The sequence below is a fragment of the Macaca mulatta genome, chromosome 3 (genome assembly GCF_049350105.2).
Source record: "Macaca mulatta isolate MMU2019108-1 chromosome 3, T2T-MMU8v2.0, whole genome shotgun sequence".
Classification (NCBI taxonomy): domain Eukaryota; kingdom Metazoa; phylum Chordata; class Mammalia; order Primates; family Cercopithecidae; genus Macaca; species Macaca mulatta.
The window spans coordinates 33,867,341-33,888,102 of record NC_133408.1 but is presented as its reverse complement, the minus strand read 5'-3'; the positions used below and the strand labels follow the sequence as shown (position 1 = coordinate 33,888,102).

Here is a 20,762-nt window from a genome sequence, read left to right as displayed (position 1 = left end):
AGGTAGAGAAGAAGCTGTAGTTATTCCAGCCAGGTTTTGATACCTGTTTGTTTTCTGTCCTTGGTGTGATTGATGAGCTCAGTGATAGGAGACAATTAGGTAATCTATTTTAATGAGATTTTATATATATATTTAATATACACATCAATAATATATTTATATATTATATATTTATATGCTTATATATTAATATATATTAATATAGTTGTATACTAAATATATACATATATACACACATATATATATTATTACAGAGGAAGGACTTTGCTGTACGAAATTGCATTCCCCAAAACTAAAACCATGCTACTTACTCAACTGAGGTAAAAAATGGAAGACTATCATGCCTGCAATCCCAACACTTTGGGAGGCCAAGGTGGGTGGATCGAGGTCAGGAGATGGAGACCATCCTGGCTTACATGGTGAAACCCCGTCTCTACTAAAACTACAAAAAATTAGCAGGGCGTGGTGGGGGGCACTTGTAGTCCCAGCTACTGGTGGGGGCTGCAGCAGGAGAATGGCGTGAACCCCGGAGGCGGAGCTTGCAGTGAGCCGAGATCGCACCACTGCACTCCAGCCTGGGCGACAAGAGCGAGACTCCGTCTCAAAGGAAAATAAATAAATGAAATAAAAAATAATAATACTAATCAAAAAGACTAAGGGGGGACTCCCAAGGGTCAGGACAAGAATAAATACCTTGGAATATTAATATCCATTTCATGAAGCCCGAGTGTTAATTGCCCCCTTTCAAATAAAACAATACCGGCAGGGCACGCTGGCTCACGTCTGTAATCTCAGCCGTTTATGATGCCAAGGCGGGTGGATCATGAGGTCAAGGGATCAAGAACATCCTGGCCAACAGGGTGAAACCCCATCTCTACTGAAAATACAGAAATTAGCCGGGTGTGCCGGCGTGCGCCTGTAGTCCCAGCTCCTCGGAAGGCTGAGGCAGGAGAATCGTTTGAACTCAGGAGGCGGAGGTTGCAGTGAGCCGAGCTCGCGCCACTGCACTCCAGCCTGGCGACAGAGTAAGACTGTTTCAAGAAACTATTCAAACAGAGTAACATTGCTACTATTCTGAACTCTTAAGTTAGGATAAGTATGTAAGATTTAAATTTTTATTGATGTACATAGCATGCATACAGAAGTATATATGCAATAAAATATTAATGTAATGTTCAATAAATTATAACAAAGCTAATACATTAGTGTAACTATAGAATGGAAATACCTTTGTTTTTGTCCACCAGCTATTTCCTCTTCCTCCTCCCCAAATGTAAGCACAAGCCTAAGAGCTAGTGTTCTAGATGACTTTTCTTTTTTATACTAGTGTTTTATTGGAGCATGTTTTAAATTCTTACACACAATGTCCAAAATAGTGTAATAGGCTGATGCTCAGCCTCAACATCTACTAATTCTGTCTCATTTCTGTTTAATTTCTGGTTCAGCTCCTTCCCCACACCCACTTTATTGTTGTGTTCATTTTCTGTAAGATAAGATGTATATGCATTGAAACATACAGTCTTTGCCTTTCTGACAAATCAATACAGCCATATATCCATTTCCCTTTCAAATATAGAATCACTGCCACCTAACAATTGTTAACGTGCGTGTGAATCACCTTTAAGGCTTTGAAGTTTAGATTTTGATACAGTGTATCTGGGTTTTGCCCTGCCCTGCCCCGCCCCGCCCCGCCCCGCCCCGCCCTGGCTTCGCCTCGCCCCAACTTGACCCCGCCCCAGCCTCGCCGCTTCCCCTCACGGCCCCCGCGCCCCGCCCCGCCAGCGGTTCTGGGGAACCTAGAGTCGCAGTCGCGTTTCCAGAGGACGGAATTCGGCGTCGGACTCGGAGCCCCGCGTAGTTCCGGAGGCGACTGCGACGCATGGCGGCGAGCAGTGTGGAGAAGACGCGCGGGTGGCGGGGCCTTGCACTGCGGCGGCCCTCCGGCACCCTCGTGCTGCGCGCCTTCCTCCAAGCCCTAGGACCTCATGCCCGGGAGGCAGCGTGGGCCCCAGGCCCGGGTACTCACTGCGCCTCCCGCAGACGCCGGCTTCCCGGCCCGGTTTCCAGCACCGGGAATCCTTCCACTGTCTCTCTGCCCAGGACAACCCGCGCGCAGTAACACCGACCCCAGAGCGCACCCGTTAGGCGATGAAGGCACGAAAGAAGAGGAAGAAAACCTGGAACAGGGCCTCGGTGGCAAGTGGAGGCGAGAAGGCCTCAAAGAAACCCGCCCCAGAGGAAGTTCCCGTAAGCGCTGAGGCTGAGGCAGGGGCGGGCGTCAGTCGGGAAGGGTGGAATCCCCCGGTGCGAATCCACGGGCACGTGTGATCCACGGGTCCGCGGAGTTAAGGCGGGGAGGGGGATGGAGTGGGGCCGGGCGTTGTGTTGTGTCCCAGCGCCCTCTCATAGCCGCGGCCCCAAATCCGTCACAGGTACAAGCAGTTGGCCCAGGGATTGGCCTGGTGCGTGGAGCGACTGCAGCTGGGTCTCAAGAGGCAGAAATTTCCATCCCGACACAGAGTAAGGGACGTGGATTGTGTGATGCCCCATTATTTTATGTTATCAATAAGATAATTTTTAAAATGCTACAAATGATTTTGAGTCCAGCTCGAGCAACTTAGTGAGACACCTGTCTCTAACAACAACAGCCAAAACAAACAAACAAAACCCTCAAGGTTCGGATATACTCCTGATTAAGAAACCCAGAATAGATAAGTGCAATATATAAACTTCTGTATCTCAAAAATGTTAGAAGAGTTGGCATTTGATAGGTACTACTTCCTTCAAAGTTCTCCTTTTTAATCTGCTTTTCAAGACTTATCTGTCTTTCCACATAGCAGCTGCCCATTTTTCTTTTCCATGTTTCTCTTTTTCTTACAGTCTATGGGACTTCATAAATTAGGAAAATAAGCTTTTTAGGACATAAGTCGCAAATATTTTGCCCCAGTTTGACTGTAAAGTATTGTAATAGAGAACTTAAATTTTAAAATTTCTACACTGTAAATATGCACATGGTATTAGATGTTAAAATTAAACCTTAACGAAGTTGTTTTTAAAATATCACACATCTTCTTTTAATTTTTTTTTTTTTTTTTTTGTGAGGTGGAGTTTTACTCTTGTCACCCAGGCTGCAGTGCAGTGGCATGATCTTGGCTCACTGCAACTTCTGCCTCCTGGATTCAAGCCCTTCTCCAGCCTCAGCCTTCTGAGTAGCTGGGATTACAGGCATGTGCCACCATGCCTGGCTAATTTTTGTATTTTCAATAGAGACGGGGTTTCAGCATGTTGGCGAAGCTGGTCTCAAACTTGTGACCTCAGGTGACCCCTCTGCCTCAGCTTCTCATAGTGCTGTTTAATGGGTGTATATATTACTCAGTTATAACTACATAACAAACAATCCCAAAACATACTAGCTCAGGATTGAGCAGGTTAGAAATTTAGGCTGGGCTCAGGTGGGCTATTCTCCTAGGCTGAGATTGGCTCCTTCAGGTGTCAGTGGTCAGCTGCTTGTGAATTAGGTGGCTCTGCTTCTGGCAGTGAGCTTTATGTAGACTGAGGCTCTTTGGCTTTTCTCAGCATGCTATTTTATCCTCCAGAAAGCTAAAATGGGCTTGTTCTCATAGACATGGAAGAATTCTGAATAAGATAACAGAAGAATCTAGGACCTTTTAAGCCTGGGCCCCAAACTGGCACACTGTGCCAATGCAAATATGTCAAGAGAGATTCAAGGTTTATACATTGTAGGAGGTGCCTAGTGTGAAAACTCATTCCCCTATCAAAAATACCGTGAGTTATTTTCAGTAGGTGAAAAGTTCCCAGAGAAAACTGTCCATTTTACAACCGTATCCACCTGTGTAGGTAGGTTGCTTACTTGGAAGTGGGAGGTGGGTTCTGTGTTCTTGAATGGGAAGACACATTTTTCTCAACATGTGAGCTCTTTCTGTGTTTATCAATTTTACGTAGACCGAATGAAAATACCAAGGTTTTAACATTTTTGTATGACACCTGCAGTCTTTCACTATTGTGATGACAGTTTTAAAAATCTCATAATGGAGTGAAAAAGCACTTGCTCCTCTAGATAGCAAAATGTGCTATTAATGTCTACAATTAATTGTTTACTGACAGCTGAAAAGAGAAACACATGCAACAGAGTAGGAAACCCAGAAACACTGAAATTATGTAGGCTAGAAGTAAGGATTGATGAGCAGGAAAGGATGAATTATTAATGAAAAAATGCCTGCTGTTTGAAGAAAACTGATGAACTTTTATGTCACAAACATGAGTTCCTGATGGAATAGAGATTGAAATTTTGACATATGCAAATGAGTAAGATACCAGAAGAAAACACAAATGCTTGTTTTACAGGTACCTTTTATGTTGACAAAGGCCTTCCTAAGAATGGCCTCATAAGCAGACATCCTGAAGGTTGATTTAGCCAACTAAAAATTAAAACTGCCTGTGTTTCAGGAAAAAAAGTAACAAAACAAAGGAGAGCTTACTTGAAAAATATTAACTATATTATATACATATGTTCAGAGGAAAAGTATGTTTTCATTTTTTAGGGCATTCATTATATGTGTGTGTGTGTGTGTGTGTATATATATATTTTTTTTTTTTTTTTTTTTTTTTTTTGCTCATTCTCGCTTCTTTGCCCAGGTTGGTGTCCAGTGGCACGGTCTTGGCTCACTGCGACCTCTGTCTCCCATGTTCAAGCAATTCTCCTCCCTCAGCCTCCTAAGTAGCTGGGATTACAAGCAGGTGCCAGTATGCCTGGCTAATTTTTGCATTTTTAGTAGAGAGGGAATTTCACCATGTTGGCCAGGCTGGTCTCAAACTCCTGACTTCAAGTGATCTGCCTGCCTTGGCCTCCGAAAGTGCTGGGATTACAGGTTTGAGCCACCGTGCCTGGCCTATTTTGTTTATTATATATGATATGATATACATATATTACTGATACATATACCATCTATACATATAGCATATATACCTTAATCAGCAACTTAAACTTTAAGCAGGAATATAAAACGTCCTCACAAATATTGTGAATAGAAAACTGTTTCATTCCTCTTTTAATTTAAATTCTTATACCAGAAACGTGAAGGAATTTTTCCAGTGTACATAAGTAACTTCTAGATCTGGAAAAAAGCACTTTGCGCAATTTTAGAGTTTTTGAAGGTTTGATTTGAAAGAATTCTCTGTAAAATGAAAACATACTTTTCATCAACTGTGTATATATACGTATTACTTGTCATCTAACGTGTATATATAACTTACATAGCAGTATATCTGTAATATATATGGTATATGTATCAGTAATATATATATCATATGATAGGTAATAAACAATATAGGCCGGGCACAGTGGCTCACACCTGTAATCACAGCACTTTCGGAGGCCAAGGCAGGCAGATCACTTGAGGTCAGGAGTTTGAGACCAGCATGGCCAACATGGTGAAATCCCCTCTCCACTAAAAATGCAAAAATTAGCCGGGTATACTGCCACCTGCCTCTAATCCCAGCTACTTGGGAGGCTGAGGGAGGAGAATTGCTTGAACCTGGGAGTTCTCTACTAAAAATGCAAAAATTAGCCGGGCATGCTGACACCTGTCTGTAATCCCAGCTGTTTTCTAGAAACATTCATATTGTAGAACATATTGCCAATCACCCAGATCCTCAATTTTTTATTTGGTTGAAATAGGATTGCTGGTTATTTCACATTATTTTCTGACATTATTGTTTCATTTTTTCCTTTTATGGATTTATTCAATTGGATAGATATAGAAATACAAGAATCTCCAAATCAAGTATCAAGGTGACAAAAAAAAAAAAAGATTAGGGAAAGTTATTTTGTGAAATAACCATCTGGTTACGGTTACACATATCATATCAACTTAATAAAATCTTACGCAGTGCTTACGTGTCTAGGTTTCCCACGACCACCCCCAGGTTTGGTGGTTCATCGGAAGGACTCACAGGACTCAGCAAATAGTCATACTCAGATCTTTAACTGATTACAAGAAAGGAGACAAGTAAAATTAGTAGAGAAAAAGGTGCCTGTGGTCAAGTCTGGAGGAAACCAGGCACAAGTTTCCAGGAGTTCTCTCCTGTGGAGTTCCCAGGATCTGCTTAATTCTCCCAGGCTCACATTTTGACAACACAGGTGCAGTGATGTCTACCACTACCAGAATCTCATTAGAGACTAAGTACCCAAGTTTTTATATGGAGGTTACTCTCCCTCACATGTACCCAAGTTAGAGACTTCTAGAAGGAAAGCAGCTGTTCAGAGTAACCACACTGTTTGTATAAACACGTTAGACACAGTGAGCCAGTCTTCTCAGGGAATGGTGAAAGCCCTCCCAATTCCAGTTTCCTAAACACCAGCCAAGGGCCAGCCTTGTATACTGGCCTTTCTAAGGATGGAAGTCTCTTACCTGCTATATGAAATCTTTTTTGCACAACACTTATAACCCGAACTTAATTTTTGGTGTTGTTTTATAATTTGATTTTAATAACACTCAATATTATAAGATAAGGTAACTTGATACTAGTTTCTGTTGTATGATCCATCTGAAGTTGTAATGCTAATTGCTTTTTTGACTTTTGGTGACTAACAGGTATTTGTATGTAAGTTGCCATAGCAATGTTAGGTAATGATAATCTGTCCTTTGTAACTCATTAATCTATCAGCAAAATTGTTAAATAAGCATAATAATTTCTGAGTTAAAATTAGAATAAAAATTGTCCTTTATTTTGATTACATGAATAATCTAGTTTTCATATGGTGCTAAATCCCTGTTTAGAATTATGAAATAAGATAGTCAATCATTTATCAACATTTTCTTGCCTACACATGCAATTAAATTTATTTATTTTATGTAGATTATATACTTCAATTTGCAAAAGAATGACCACACGCTGTTCCTTTGGTCTTCAATGATGTCTAATTTTTAGGGCCACTGTGTCTTGCTTAAATTTATCATAATAACAGTTTCTGTGAATATCTTTTATTTTTTATCTTCATTTTTGAGACAGTTTAGCTCCGGTCACCCAGGCTGTAGCACAGTGACACAATCTCGGCTCACTGCAACCTCCACCTCCTGGGTTCAAGCAATTCTTTGGCCTCAGCCTCCCAAGTACCTGGGACTACAGGCATGCACCACCATGCCCAGCTAATTTTTTTGTATTTCGTAGAGGTGGGGTTTCACCGTGTTTGTTAGGCTGGTCTAGAACTCCTGACCTCACGTGATCCACCCACCTCGGCCTCCCAAAGTGCTGGGATTACAGGCATGAGCCACTGCACCTGGCCATCTTTTTTTCTTTTTAAATTTTTGTTCTGGAGATCCTGGGATGCATAGACAGTGAGTATCTTTGCTTGTTTGTTTGTTTGTTTTTTGTTTGCTTGCTTGCTTGTTTGAGATGAAGTCTCACTCTGTCACCCAGGCTGGAGTGCAGTGGTGCGATCTTGGCTAACTGCAACCTCCACCTCCTGGGTTCAAGCGATTCTCCCACCTCAGCCTCCCGAATAGCTGAAATTACAGGAGGCTGCCACCATGCCAGGCTAATTTTTGTATTTTTAGTAGAGATGATGTTTCACCATGTTGGCCAGGCTGGTCTAGAACTCCTGACCTCAGGTGATCCACCCACCTCTGCCTCCCAAAGTGCTGAGATTATAGGTGTGAGCCACCATGCCCAGCTGTGAATATCTTTGTTAAATCAATAACTTTATTTCTTAGAGCAGTTTTAGGTTCACAGTACAATGGAGAGGAAGGTACAGAGATTTCTCATATGTTCCATGCCTCCCACACCTGCGTAGCTTTCCCCATTGTTAGTATTTTCCACCAGAGTGGTACATTTGTTAAAACTGATGAACCTACATCAACACATTGTAATCACTTGAAGTTTATAGGTCACATCAAGCTTCACTCTTGATGCTGTACATTCTGTGAATTTGGACAAAAATGTATAATGATACATATCTATTATTGTAATATTATTGACAGAACAGTTTCACTACCCTAAAAATTCTGTAAAACATGCCTGTTCATTTCTCACTTTCTTCCTGGCAACCATTGATCTTTACTCTGTCTTCTTAATTTTACTTTTTTCAGAAGAGTCATATAGTTGGAATAATACAGTGGATATATTTTTGAATAGTTATTAAAAAAAAAAAACTCCGTCGCAATTGAATGTAGTCGTTTAAGATGTTCATTGTCCTTTTGTTTTTCTTTTGCTTCTGTTTTTTTTTGTTTGTTTGTTTTTGAGACGGAGTCTTGCTCTGTCGCCAGGCTGGAGTGCAGTGGCCGGATCTCAGCTCACTGCAAGCTCCGCCTCCCGGGTTTATGCCATTCTCCTGCCTCAGCCTCCCGAGTAGCTGGGACTACAGGCGCCCGCCACCTCGCCCAGCTAGTTTTTTTTTTTTTTTTTTGTATTTTATAGTAGAGACGGGGTTTCACTGTGTTAGCCAGGATGGTCTCGATCTCCTGACCTCGTGATCCACCCATCTCGGCCTCCCAAAGTGCTGGGATTACAGGCTTGAGCCACAGCGCCCGGCCTCTTTTGCTTCTTTATCATTGTAAAGAAAGATATATGCCGATGACGTATGCTTTACATATTTAGAAAACAAGATTGTATAAGTATTTGCCACATAATGGAAAGGATTGAGGAAAAGGACACCATACAGTACCACACAGCACAAACTGACCTCTTGCTCCGTGAGATGGGTCCAGATAGACTCTCTAGCAATGAAAGGGGACAAGTTCAAGGGATTGTATTTTATAAAACTGGAATCACAAAGTCTTTCTTACTTCGGTTAGAAATAAGAGCAGACGGTGAATGCTATAGGTAAATAGATAGGTTCCTCACTGATCCTCCTCCTTTGAGGGATGAGTTTGACAACAGGCTAGTATAATGACATGACTCACCTACAACTGGATTCTGTCACGAGGGATGGCAAGAGAGTTTTGCTTTATGTAAGGTGAAAAAGAATTTTTTCCCCTACCGGGGAGAAGGGCAAACATTGGAACATTCTGGTAGTAAAAGGGCACTGATAGAGTTTTCTTTCTATATACTTTTCACATCATATAGTATTGCCTGGCAGCCTGCCATACCTCCCCAGTGTTTCTTAAGCTTCTCTCTGAATGTGAGGTGTGGTTCATAGTGGATAAGCTCTCCAGTATGCTTTTTTATAATATGTACTAGGGTGACTAGCAACAGAAACATTAGCAGAATATTCTTTCCTTACTACTTTTCAAGTATATGCATTCTTTTGAAGATGTTGAAGTGAGAAATTAAATATCTGAGAACTAGAAAGGAAAAATAATCCAGAACATAGAAATGTTATTAGGATAATAAACAACATATGAAGAGGTAGATCACAGGATGAACTTTTTATTTTTTAACAAAATGAATTTTAAGATAAATGTCTTTATCTGCAGAGGCACCTTAAAGCAAGAAAATGAACAAAAAAAAAATGTTGATATGCTGTACAAAAAAAGTAGAGAAGAATTCGAAAGGAAAGGGAATGTGTGTATGTGTATGTATAGGTGTGTGTATGTGTTTGTGGCATCTTTGATTATTAAAAATGAGGAAAGTATTTTCTAACTGGTAGACAGTCTTTTAGAATGGTGATTTTGAGACTTTGTGATATTAAGGTTTTTGAAACATGATTGCATAGAGGCTACTGACATCATAAATTGGTTGTTTTTCATCTCAATGCCCTTTTGAAATCTTTAACTATATTGTGATGTCCAGAAATAATGTGCAGAATTTGTATCTGTGTCCTAAAATGGTATGTGAGTGGTTATACACTTTACATACCTCTCTGCCACTTTCTTTGGTGTACGTTGTATTATATCTTCCAGGTGTATCCAGAGTGATATGAGTATCTCTGGTTTAATTCATTTTACACTTTTCATTGTATTCCCTTAGACCACTTTAGCACATTTAGACTCTCCTGTTGCTGGTAAATGAAGAAAGAGATAAAAACAAATATAATGTCAGATTAAAAAGGCTTTTATTCAATCAGTTTGTATCTACTCATGTTTACTATATGAGAGTTTAAAGCTGAAAAATTCAGAATGCAAGCATGCACCACCATATTTTATAAATGCCCTTAGAACTATGACTCACGAGCCTTTAGCCTCTGAAGTTAAGACAATTCATTTCTCTGAAGAAGATTGCTGTGCTCTTCTCAGAAAAGAAAACAGAAAAGAGCAAATGGCATTGTCTTACTTGACCTCTTGGACATCCTTGAATGAAACTGAAACTCCGGGGATACTCAGATCAAAATTTAGAACTAATGTTTTGAGTAACATATATAGTTTGTGAACATTTGGTGATGATGAGGCCTTGGTGGTGAAATGAACGTTCAAGTTTCACTTTGGCATTTTTTGCTCTTTTCCTTGACTTGTCTTAAAAGCTTAAATTCAACAGTTTTATTTATACAGAAACCAGGAATATAACTTGTTGAATATATTTCTGTCCTGTCTCACAGCATTGTATATGTTTCAGATCTCGTGTGAACTAGACTTGTTCTTATATGGGAACAATTAGGTTTCTTGTTTGTTTGTTTGTGTTTTTGAGACAGAGTCTTGCTCTGTCACCCAGGCTGGAGTGCAGTGGCTCAGACTTGGCTCATTACAACCTCTGCCTCGAGTTCAAGCAGCTCTCCTCCTCAGTCCCTCGAGTAGCTGATCCCACATGCATGTGCAACCACAGCCCGCTAACTTTTCCTTTTTTTTTTTTTTTTTTTTGAGACGGAGTCTCGCTCTGTCGCCCAGGCTGGAGTGCAGTGGCCGGATCTCAGCTCACTGCAAGCTCCGCCTCCCGGGTTCACGCCATTCTCCTGCCTCAGCCTCCCGAGTAGCTGGGACTACAGGCGCCCGCCACCTCGCCCGGCTAGTTTTTTGTATTTTTCAGTATATACGGGGTTTCACCGTGTTAGCCAGGATGGTCTCCATCTCCTGACCTCGTGATCCACCCATCTCGGCCTCCCAAAGTGCTGGGATTACAGGCTTGAGCCACCGCGCCCGGCCAACTTTTCCATTTTTATTAGAGATGGGGTTTCACCAAGTTGGCCAGGGTGCTCTCCAACTCCTGACCGCAGGTGATCTGCCCAACTCAGCTTTCCAATGTGCTGGGATGACACAGGGGAGCCGCTGTGCAACAAAGAAGATTTTTAAGGCTATTATATTTTATACAAATCTATGGTCTATATTTAAGGCTTAACATATGAATTCTGAAGGTATTCATGCATTGAGGAAAGATCATCTCAGTTTAATGAAAGTAGTTTTTAATTTAATGTATATTCATTAAAATATCTTTTGAAGATTTTGTCTCTAGTACACGAAAACACACAATAATGTCAAGGCTATTTAACCTTAATGTGTTTATGCACAAAGTTATTCAAATATTTTCTTATCTCTGGAGAGATAAGAAAATATTTGATAAGATTACTAATAAATTTCTCATAGAAAGCAAAATATATAATAGACATCATTGAGTGATTCAAAGTAAATTGTAGTAAATGACAAAAGCTTAGTACAAAGTGCGAGACTCTAGTTAAGTAAACTTGTCTGAGTTAATAGCAATTACAGGACTTGTAACATTAGACCTTGAAGGAGTAGTGTGTTTGTGGGGGTAGAGGTCAATATGGTACTGCTTCAGTGAAGAAGTAAACGTTATACTTTAGTACAATTTGCATTACTATTTACATCGTAGTAAATAAAACCTTTATTTTCAGATATTTTAGATGATATTTCTACTACTTGAACCATCAATAGTAAGACTTTCCAAAAATTTGGGAAGCTGTGCGATGATGATACCTATCTATCGCCCTAAGTGTTCAAAAACCAGACAGCAACGACAGACTTTGGACACACGAACTTCATAGTTAAAGAAAGGATTAATCTTGGAGCTGTGTTTCTATCAGGGAATTATACTCTTCATTACCTGTGTGAATCACAGCTTTTGAGTAGAAAGAGCAAAGAAGGGAAAGAAGCATAGAAAACTTTATTCTAGATTCCTTCAATTGTCTTCATGCTACCATAATTCTGAGTTGTAAAAAATCATTTTGTGATCAAATGTAGTTTGTCTTTACTCCCCTTATGCAGTCTATAACCAAACAGAATGCTTATTAGCAAAGCATTTGTATTCTTCCTGTAAGGAAAGCAACATATAGATAACAAAGAGAATGAGGAGAAAGAGGAATCTCATTGAGATTACCATTGAATATAAATTGGAGCGTGGGTACCATGGGGCTGGATGGGAAAACCATGTAGACGTCTACGGATTTCCTACTCAAACACAGTGTGGCTCTGATTTATTTTTACATCTCCCATTTTGCAATTATTAAGTACGACTATATGCAGTGTCACTGAAAATACCTTCTGAAACCAAATATTAAATAATGTCTATGGCTTTCTGTACTAGAATATTGATTTTCCCAATATTTATAGGGACTGTTGAACATTTGCCTTGTGGTGTCTCCTCAGCTGTCCTCACACATTCCATCACCTTGTCTTAATGGATGATCGTGCACTAGGAGTACGGGTTTTCAGCAGAGCTGTATCACTTAAAGGTAACACACGAGCATCAAATTTATTTCTGTGAGAACACCCAGTCTATTGATTACCTGCAGCTACTATGGGGTCTACTTTACATACAAGTTAAATTCAGTGCCCTTAGTCATATGCTTAGATGAACAGTAATAAATTATACAATATTTTTTCACCCCTATAGTATTAATTTCTTTTTCCTCTTATGTCTAGAATTAACATTTTGTTGTACAAAACGTGATGATAACCTTCTAGAGTAGTGATGACAAGCCATAAATCCAAAGTTTCTTACCCACGCAAATGGCTTGTTTGCTTCTATTATCTCATGAGCTTGGTAGATCCAGGAAGCAGAACTTTTAAAACAAAATCCCCAAATGTGGCCAGGTGTGGTGGCTCGTGCCTGTAATCCCAGCAGTTTGGGAGGCCGAGGTGGGCAGATAACCTGAGGTTGGGAGTTTGAGACCATCCTGAGCAACCTAGAGTAACCCATCTCTACTAAAAATATAAAAGTAGCTGGGCATGGTGGCACACGCCTGCAATCCCATTTACTCGGCAGGCTGAGGCAGGAGAATAGCTTGAATCCGAGAGGCAGAGGTTGCGGAGAGCTGGGATCCCACCATTGCACTTCAGCCTGGGCAGCAAGAATGAAACTCCATCTCAAACAACAACAGCAACAACAAGAACAACAGCTGCAGCCACAAAACCCAAATGCATTTTCTCGGCACAGTAAAACTGAAACAGAAAAAGTATAAAGTAAATACAAGTAACTGAAACAGTTTGTTTTACTTCTTATTTGATAACTTTTGTAAAGTAATGAACAGAATGTATTTCTCCAGGGACCCAGATAAACACATGTGTTCATTCAATAAAAATTCATTCTTATAATGGGCACTGATACTTACATTCTAAATATTTCTAAAAACGTCTCCTCAGGCCTGCAGCATCTTTGCAACATTGCCTTATATTTTATCTTTGTTCATTTATTTATATGCCTCAGAATTTTATGCTCCTCACAGTATTTAGAGTTAATTATCTCGAATGCAAAGAGATCTGTGAACCACTCCTGAATACCTAAGGTCCAAGCATCTTAAAGGTTTATATAAGGTTTTCAGAAAGTACATCCTGGGTTGGGCACGGTGGCTCATGTCTGTAATCCCAGCACCTTGGGAGGCTGTGGTGGGTGGATCATTTGAGATCAGGAGTTCGAGACCAGCCTGGCCAACATGCTGAAACCCCATCTCTACTAAACATACAAACATTAGCAGGCAGTACTGGCACGTGCATGTAATTTCAGCTAATTGGGAGGATGAGGCAGGAGAACTGCTTGAAGCTGGGAGGCCGGGTTGCGGTGAGCCGAGATCATGCCCCACTGCATTCCAGTCTGGGAAACAGAGTAAGACCATGTCTCAAAAAAAGAAAAGAAAAAAAGAAACCGACTTCTGCCCAAATCTCCATCTGTAGCCCTTTCCCCATCTGTCTTTTTTTCTGGAATTACTGAGCTGCAGGTAATGCCCCCCTCACCATTCCTCTTTTGTAGAGAAATAGATATGCTCTTGGAGGCTTCTCTCCCTCTCTTGTTGCTGCCTGGCGTGTGCTCACCTTTCCTGCCCTCTGCCTGATTGAATCTGGCTAACATCACTCTAAGCCTCAGCTCATGCGTGATCTTTAGGAAAGCCATCCCTCACAGCGTATATTTATCGTCCTTATACCCCAGTGCCTAACACTTGACAGGAGCTCAATAACTAATGATTTAGCAAAGTTAAGACTGTTTATAGAAAGATGATTCAAAAGATTGTCTTCTGCAGTCTAGCAGCAAAGGGGATGGACATCTAAAGACATGATGTGCAGTTCAGGTGGTAAAGTGACACTAGAAAAATTGACAGAGTACTAAGGGAGCCCCAAGAAGCAGACACCTGTGTATGTGGCTCAAGATAGCTAGAATCAAGGAAGACTTCACATAGCATTCCGAGCCTTTTTTTTTTTTTTTTTTTTCCTTTTTCTGTTGCTGGAGATAAGTTCTTACTCTGTCTCCCAGGGTGGAGTGTAATGGCACGGCTGAGACTCACTGCAACCTCAAACTCCTAGGCTCAAGGGATCTTCTCACCTAAACTTCTTGAGTAGCTGGGACTACAGGCACATATCACCATGCCTGTGTAATTTTTTGTAGAGTCAAGGTTTAGCTGTGGTTCCTAGGCTTGTCTTAAGCTCTTGACCTCAAGCAATTCTCCCTTTTTGGCCTTCCAAAGTGCTGGGATTACAGATATGAACTATTATGCCCAGCCTACTTTCTGGGTCTTAAAAGATGAAAATAAATTTCTCAGAATAGTAGAATATTTGCAATGTAAAAACATGGGGTGCACACTAATTAATGTATAAACAGCAATGATTTTGCCAATTATTAGTAACTGCCAGCTCAGTTAGTGTTTTGTTAAAAAGATACTATTAGGAAGTACAGTAAAGTGTTACATTGTATATTTTGACTGTATTTTAAAATTTTGTTTCCAACACTTTTGTTTATTTATGTTGGGTGGAACAATTTGTGAGTGACCCTGAGACAGTGCATGGCTTGAACCTGGTGATATCTAGTGTCTGCCTAAGTGGTTTGTTGAAGTTTTGGATAATTAAAAGTATTTCTTAAATAAGTAAATATTTCAGTAAACATTAAACTTCCTTTAAACTCTTAAATATAAAATACAAAGAAATCTTATTCTCTATTTTTATGAGGATTAGAGTATTTAACTGTTCTTAGTTCATTTGAACTCAACCTACGAATTTTTCAACAGAACAAGGCTTACTAGTGGCTTCAGAGGAAGAGCGAGAAAGGCTTGAAAGAAGTGAAAAGAACAACCACAGGTATATAAATATTTAAGTTTCGGGTTTCATATTAGCTTTTTTTTTTTTTTTTTTTTGCTTTAGCAACAAAGCATAGTCCAAATGACACAACCTTTTAGAATCCATCTTTCAAATCCAATAAATCAAAATTTTATATTTAATTTTTAAAACATGTTAACCAGTTATGAAACTTAACATATTCCTACCATCTGTAGTAACTCATAGCTCTCTTTCCCCTTGGAATTAAGGCAAGACATTTCCAGAATTATCTTGCTTTTTCATTTTTATATCCTTACTCACAATACAGAGGGTAACATAAAATATTGAGTCATATTACTAAGGAAGAGAAATTATGAACAATTTACAAATGATGGCCACTGAGTTAAACTAATGTTAAAGGAGTCATCATTGCCAGTGGTTCAAATGTTGCAGTTTTATATTGCTGGTCACCAGTGCCGAGTTTGAGGATTTCTTCTGTTTTGTGGTTGTCAGTTGACTTTGGTGTCTGCGTTCAGGGAATGAATGGGGTCATAAAAGTCAACCCAGTTGCCTATTAAGAGAATTATACCTTCCAGAATGGGACCATTGGTGTCAGGGTACAAGCAATCACTTTATTTCAACATAAATAAGTGGTAATATTACCAAAATTTTAAAAATCCGTCCACTATCACTAGTGGAATGTAAACTCAATTGGGAGTGGATACAAGCAGAAAATCTCTCTAGATACATAGCACTATGGTAGTATATCATATGAATTAGAATTTAAAATTTTGCTTCTTTTTCTGATTGGTGTTCAGTTTGGCTCTTAATAATTTAGTGTTTGCCTAGTCTCTAAACTTCAGAGATATAAATGCACTGTAGGGGCTCACTCTTCTTGGTATGCTGAGGTAAAATCTTATCAAGAGAGGAAGCTTTTGTAATTCCACATATCATCTTTGAATTCAATTCTGGTAGGTTTAACACATAATGAATTAAGTTTAGTCCAAACAAACACTGAGAGTTCAGCTTGCCGGTTCATGTTTTTCTCTTATGTTAAGCCGAGGCAAATTGTTTCACTTTTTAGTTATGATCCTGTCATTTAAGAGTAGCAACACATAGATTAAGTTTCACAGTTAAATTTTAATGATTTTCTAATATTTCTTGGTTTACACGTGATTAAAGTTAATGTTAAAACATGCACTCTGACAGAAAATATATCTGAGAAAGAAAACAAGAAAATTGGTGTTCAACTTTTGCACCTGTGAAAAAAGAAAGTCTCAAGAACCAGAGCCTCGTAGGAATTGTGATAAAGGGAATGTATCTGTATGTTCAGTACTTCCTTTAAAATTCATTACAAAGAAGTTCAAGCTGAATATTTGTAAGTTTTGAAAACGCCACAATTTCTGCTTGCCCTGAGGGAAGAGCTCCTACATAGTAACTCTAAAGAGGGACGAACTTAAAGGCAGTTCCCTCTAATCTGATGAATCATATCCCAGGTTGTGAGGAGGAAGATGCATCTGGAGGGTCTAACTCTGTGGCATTCCAGGCAGCACCTGAACAGAGGTGTCAGAGCCCATGTCAAATGTCTTCTCCTTCTATTCACACTTCAGGTCCCTGAAATATACTTAGCAATTATGTTCTGAACTTCATTGAAATGAAAATAAACCAGACTCTAAAACTGATAACAAACCAGACACATAGCTTGTTTCTAACAGAGATGAAGAAAACTTTTGTAATGATAAAGAAATGGAAAAATTAAGGAACCCAGTAATTATGATTGAAATGAAAGAGATTGAGTTTAACATGCAAATGGCAAAAAATAGAAAGCCAAATACCACTAATTGGAAATTAGACGTTAGGCATTGGCCTCAGTCTAGAGATCCTAAAAGTCTTTTTGATTTGTGGTTTACACACCCCAAAGCAATGAAGCGTATGATTCAGATAGAAAGCCACAGTAAATCTGCTGTTACAGATATGTATAAAAACAGAAAACCAATACAGTGCTTGTTCCAGAAGCCACGATATGACAATCCCAGTGCTAATAACTACAAAAGCATGAATCTTGAATTATAAAATGTGAGTTATTCTCTACCACATAGTGAGAGAACATAAAAAGTATCTAGCTAGAAGACTTACAGCAAGATATTCCAAGATTTAAGGATGAGGTAGGCAAGCTACAAGTAGAGTTCCTGGCTTTGGGGATAGAGACAGTTCCATGTCAAAAGACAGAGGTTCACTTGCTGCTTCTCTTTTCTCTCTTTATCGATTATTTGATCCGTCTAATTTTCTATTCAAGAAAATCTCATGTGTACAGTTACAGTGGGGTTATCTAAATGTGTAATTATGTGTCAAAGTAGATTAGTTCTGCGATCTAAATAAGGGTTCTGGAGAATGTTCTCATAATATTTGTTCATTAATCAACCTAAATCTCACTATCAGTCTTCCAAGTGGCATGTGAGCTGGGAAATGAATTCAGCCATATACCATGTGACCTTCTGAACCAGAGAAACAAAGAAATTGCTGAAGAAACAAGCTCTAGATTCTAGATTCTTTTTTCTGTATTCATTTAGATATGAATTACATTTCTTTAATGATAGAATGAGAATACAATGGGAGGGAAGCAAGAAATGAGTCAGAAGAGCCAGAAAAGCACATCTAGCCTTGAGAGTTGGAATGAATATTCCCAGCCAAAGGAGTCTGTTTAATGTGTTTTCATGCATGCGAGTTTATCTGCTTAGCTCAAACTGTTTGAACTTACAGTCCCATCACGGTTATTTCAAATATTTTTGAAAACAAATATATACTTCCACATATTTAAAAAAATTACCACTCTCCAATATTTCTGTTGAATCAGACCTTTATGGTATGTTGTTTAATAAAGTATGGTAAGTTGTGACATGTATGATTTTTATCATGTAAGAAGCATAACTTCTCAGCCAAAAAATTAGCACTTTGACTCTTTAGTAGAAAGTTGAGTTCTGTACCCTGTGTTCTAACGATTGACAACAATCTGGAGGTTTACTTCATTCAAAGTAAAGCAGATGAGGCCTTTTTCCACCCTCTGAGGCATCAAATGGCTTTGCTTAAGTTAGACTTTTAATATATATGACTAATTTGATACATTTATTTGGTAATTTATGGAATTCAGCAATATGGAATTGTGTCATGTTATTTGATGCCATGAAATGCTAGGGAATGCCACCTGAGGAGCTTTGGATGAAACATTTAATATGTCTTGGCTGGTTTGACTCCCGTTATCAGTAGATAATGGGGCTAAAGTAGGTAACTGTACCATATGTTTTCCACCTATAAACTTTTGTGGTAACTGAATGTGAAATCTGGGAATCATCTCATTTTCCAGAATTCTGCCCTAGAAACTCAGCAATTTCACTCTGCTTTTTGTGTTGTGGCAGCTTTTGTTCCTATAGTTCAGGGAATACCTTTGCTTTTTTGATGTTCCAGGATTCAAATGAAAAAAAGAAAAAAACAAGAGAGATAAAAGGCAGTGGGGAAAAGAATAGCTTTGTGCAGAAAAGGGAAAGCTGCTTTTCTGTTCCTGAGGCCCTACAAGGTCACAGCCTCTTAATCTGGCTATTTCGTGTAAAATCCAGGTGGTAAAAACAGAAGACATATGTTGCGTGTGTGTCTTTCTATTTCTCTGTTTCTGCCAGTCAGATAGCATAAAAATGTGTATCGGGGAGCAAAGAGTGGATGGGAATAAAAGCACGAAATGGAGAAGAGCCTGTTTTGAAATTTTGAAATATTCTTCTATTCACTCAAACAGAAATAAGCAGACTTTAAAAAAGTTTCAATGATGAAATCGTAAGGATATCTTATGATTATGATGATTATGTAAAATGATAAAATTAAATTAAGCACACAATATTTTTATGATGAAGATGGTGACAGTTAACCTGAATCAAGTGAAATAAGGAAAAAGTTACTTTTATTGAATAAAATGATTAGTATTTAAAAAGTATATAATTATTATTATTAAAAGTAATAAAAATATTACTTGTATTAAATGTCAAAGAAGGAAATAACACAAACAAAAGTGAAAAATACAAATATCAGAAAAACTATGTGATAGTCCATTTTCTGCTGCTGCTGACAGATTAACCCAACAAACAATGATTAGTAACACATATCCTTAGCAATTTCCCAAGAAGCTGAAGGAAGAGCATGATAGGTAAGCCTATTGTTTGTTTGTTCGTTATGTTTTTTGGTATTGAGATGGAATTTCTCTCATTGCCCAAGCTCGAGTGGAATGGTATGATCTCAGTTCCCTGCAACCTCTGCCTCCCGGGTTCAAGCGATTCTCCTGCCTCAGCCTCCACAGTAGCTGGGACTGCAGGCATGTGCCAGTATGCCTGGCTGATATTTTGTATTTTTAGTAGACATGGCGTTTCACCACGTTAGCCAGGCTGGTCTCGAACTCCTGATCTCAGGTGTTCTGCCCATCTCGGCCTCGCAAAATGCTGTTTACAGGAGTGAGCGACCATGCCTGATCGCCTATAGCGGTATTTAGCAGCAGATAATTGTCATTGTGCTATAAACTAATTCAAACTTGAACTAATATTCTTTGATTAACAAGTTTTATACTATTACCAGGGATATTTAGCCCCGTCTGGTCATCAGAAAAATGCAAATGAACCTAAAATAAGATACATTTTTTAAGGTCATGCTGATATATAAAAGGTAATTACTAGTGTTGGCAAATGTGAGGAAAAAGGCATTCTCATACACTGTCGGTATATGAAATTGGTAAATTATTTCTGAAGGGTAACTTAGTGCTGTGTATCAAAATTTCAAATAACCTGACGTCGCTTTAACTCGACAACTTCCTTCTGGAACTAGATTTCCCAGGAAAACATAACTTGTGTAAACAGACCCACACTTATTAAGGGTATTAATTATATATTGCACATAATGAACAATAGGCCAATAAATACATAAAATGGATGTAATAACAGGGTGAATTGAAGGTATTAAGAAAGAAATATGAAAAGTGTGGAGATGTTAGACTCTTTAGACTAGTTTTGGATTACAGTCATCTGCAGAGTTTGTGTGAAAGACATCTGAAGGTGCCATCTTACACTGTCAATCATTTGGGGAGATACCTGCAATGTTTCATAAAGATTCAAATTGATGCTTGTCAGTAAATAGTAACTTTAAAAAATCAGTTAATTGTAAATGATCTTTTTAAATTCGGGAGTAATTATGACTGCATGATTAGAAAGTTAATTTTGAACTTCTAACTTTCCTGAATAATCTCCAGTATGCTTTTTTATAATATGTACTAGGGTGACTAGCAACAGAAACATTAGCAGAATATTCTCTCCTTACTACTTTTCAAGTATATGCATTCTTCTGAAGATGTTGAAGTGAGAAATTAAA

The 20,762-nt window shown here is 38.9% G+C and overlaps 1 protein-coding gene and 1 long non-coding RNA gene across 2 annotated transcripts in view; both read left to right on the top strand.

The window, feature by feature from the left end:
- Positions 1–1,854: 1,854 nt before the first annotated feature.
- LOC698665 (putative ankyrin repeat domain-containing protein 20A4) overlaps positions 1,855–20,762 on the top strand; it is a 41,425-nt gene continuing 22,517 nt past the window's right edge. The window contains 2 exon segments of the mRNA XM_077998156.1: positions 1,855–2,247; positions 15,338–15,407. Coding sequence (XP_077854282.1) covers positions 1,986–2,247; positions 15,338–15,407 — 332 coding nt within the window. The 5' untranslated portion in view covers positions 1,855–1,985.
- On the top strand, positions 12,456–13,300 carry LOC144339682 (uncharacterized). The gene is made up of 2 exons (XR_013414994.1): positions 12,456–12,577; positions 13,111–13,300. It is a non-coding gene; the product is annotated as an uncharacterized LOC144339682 (long non-coding RNA).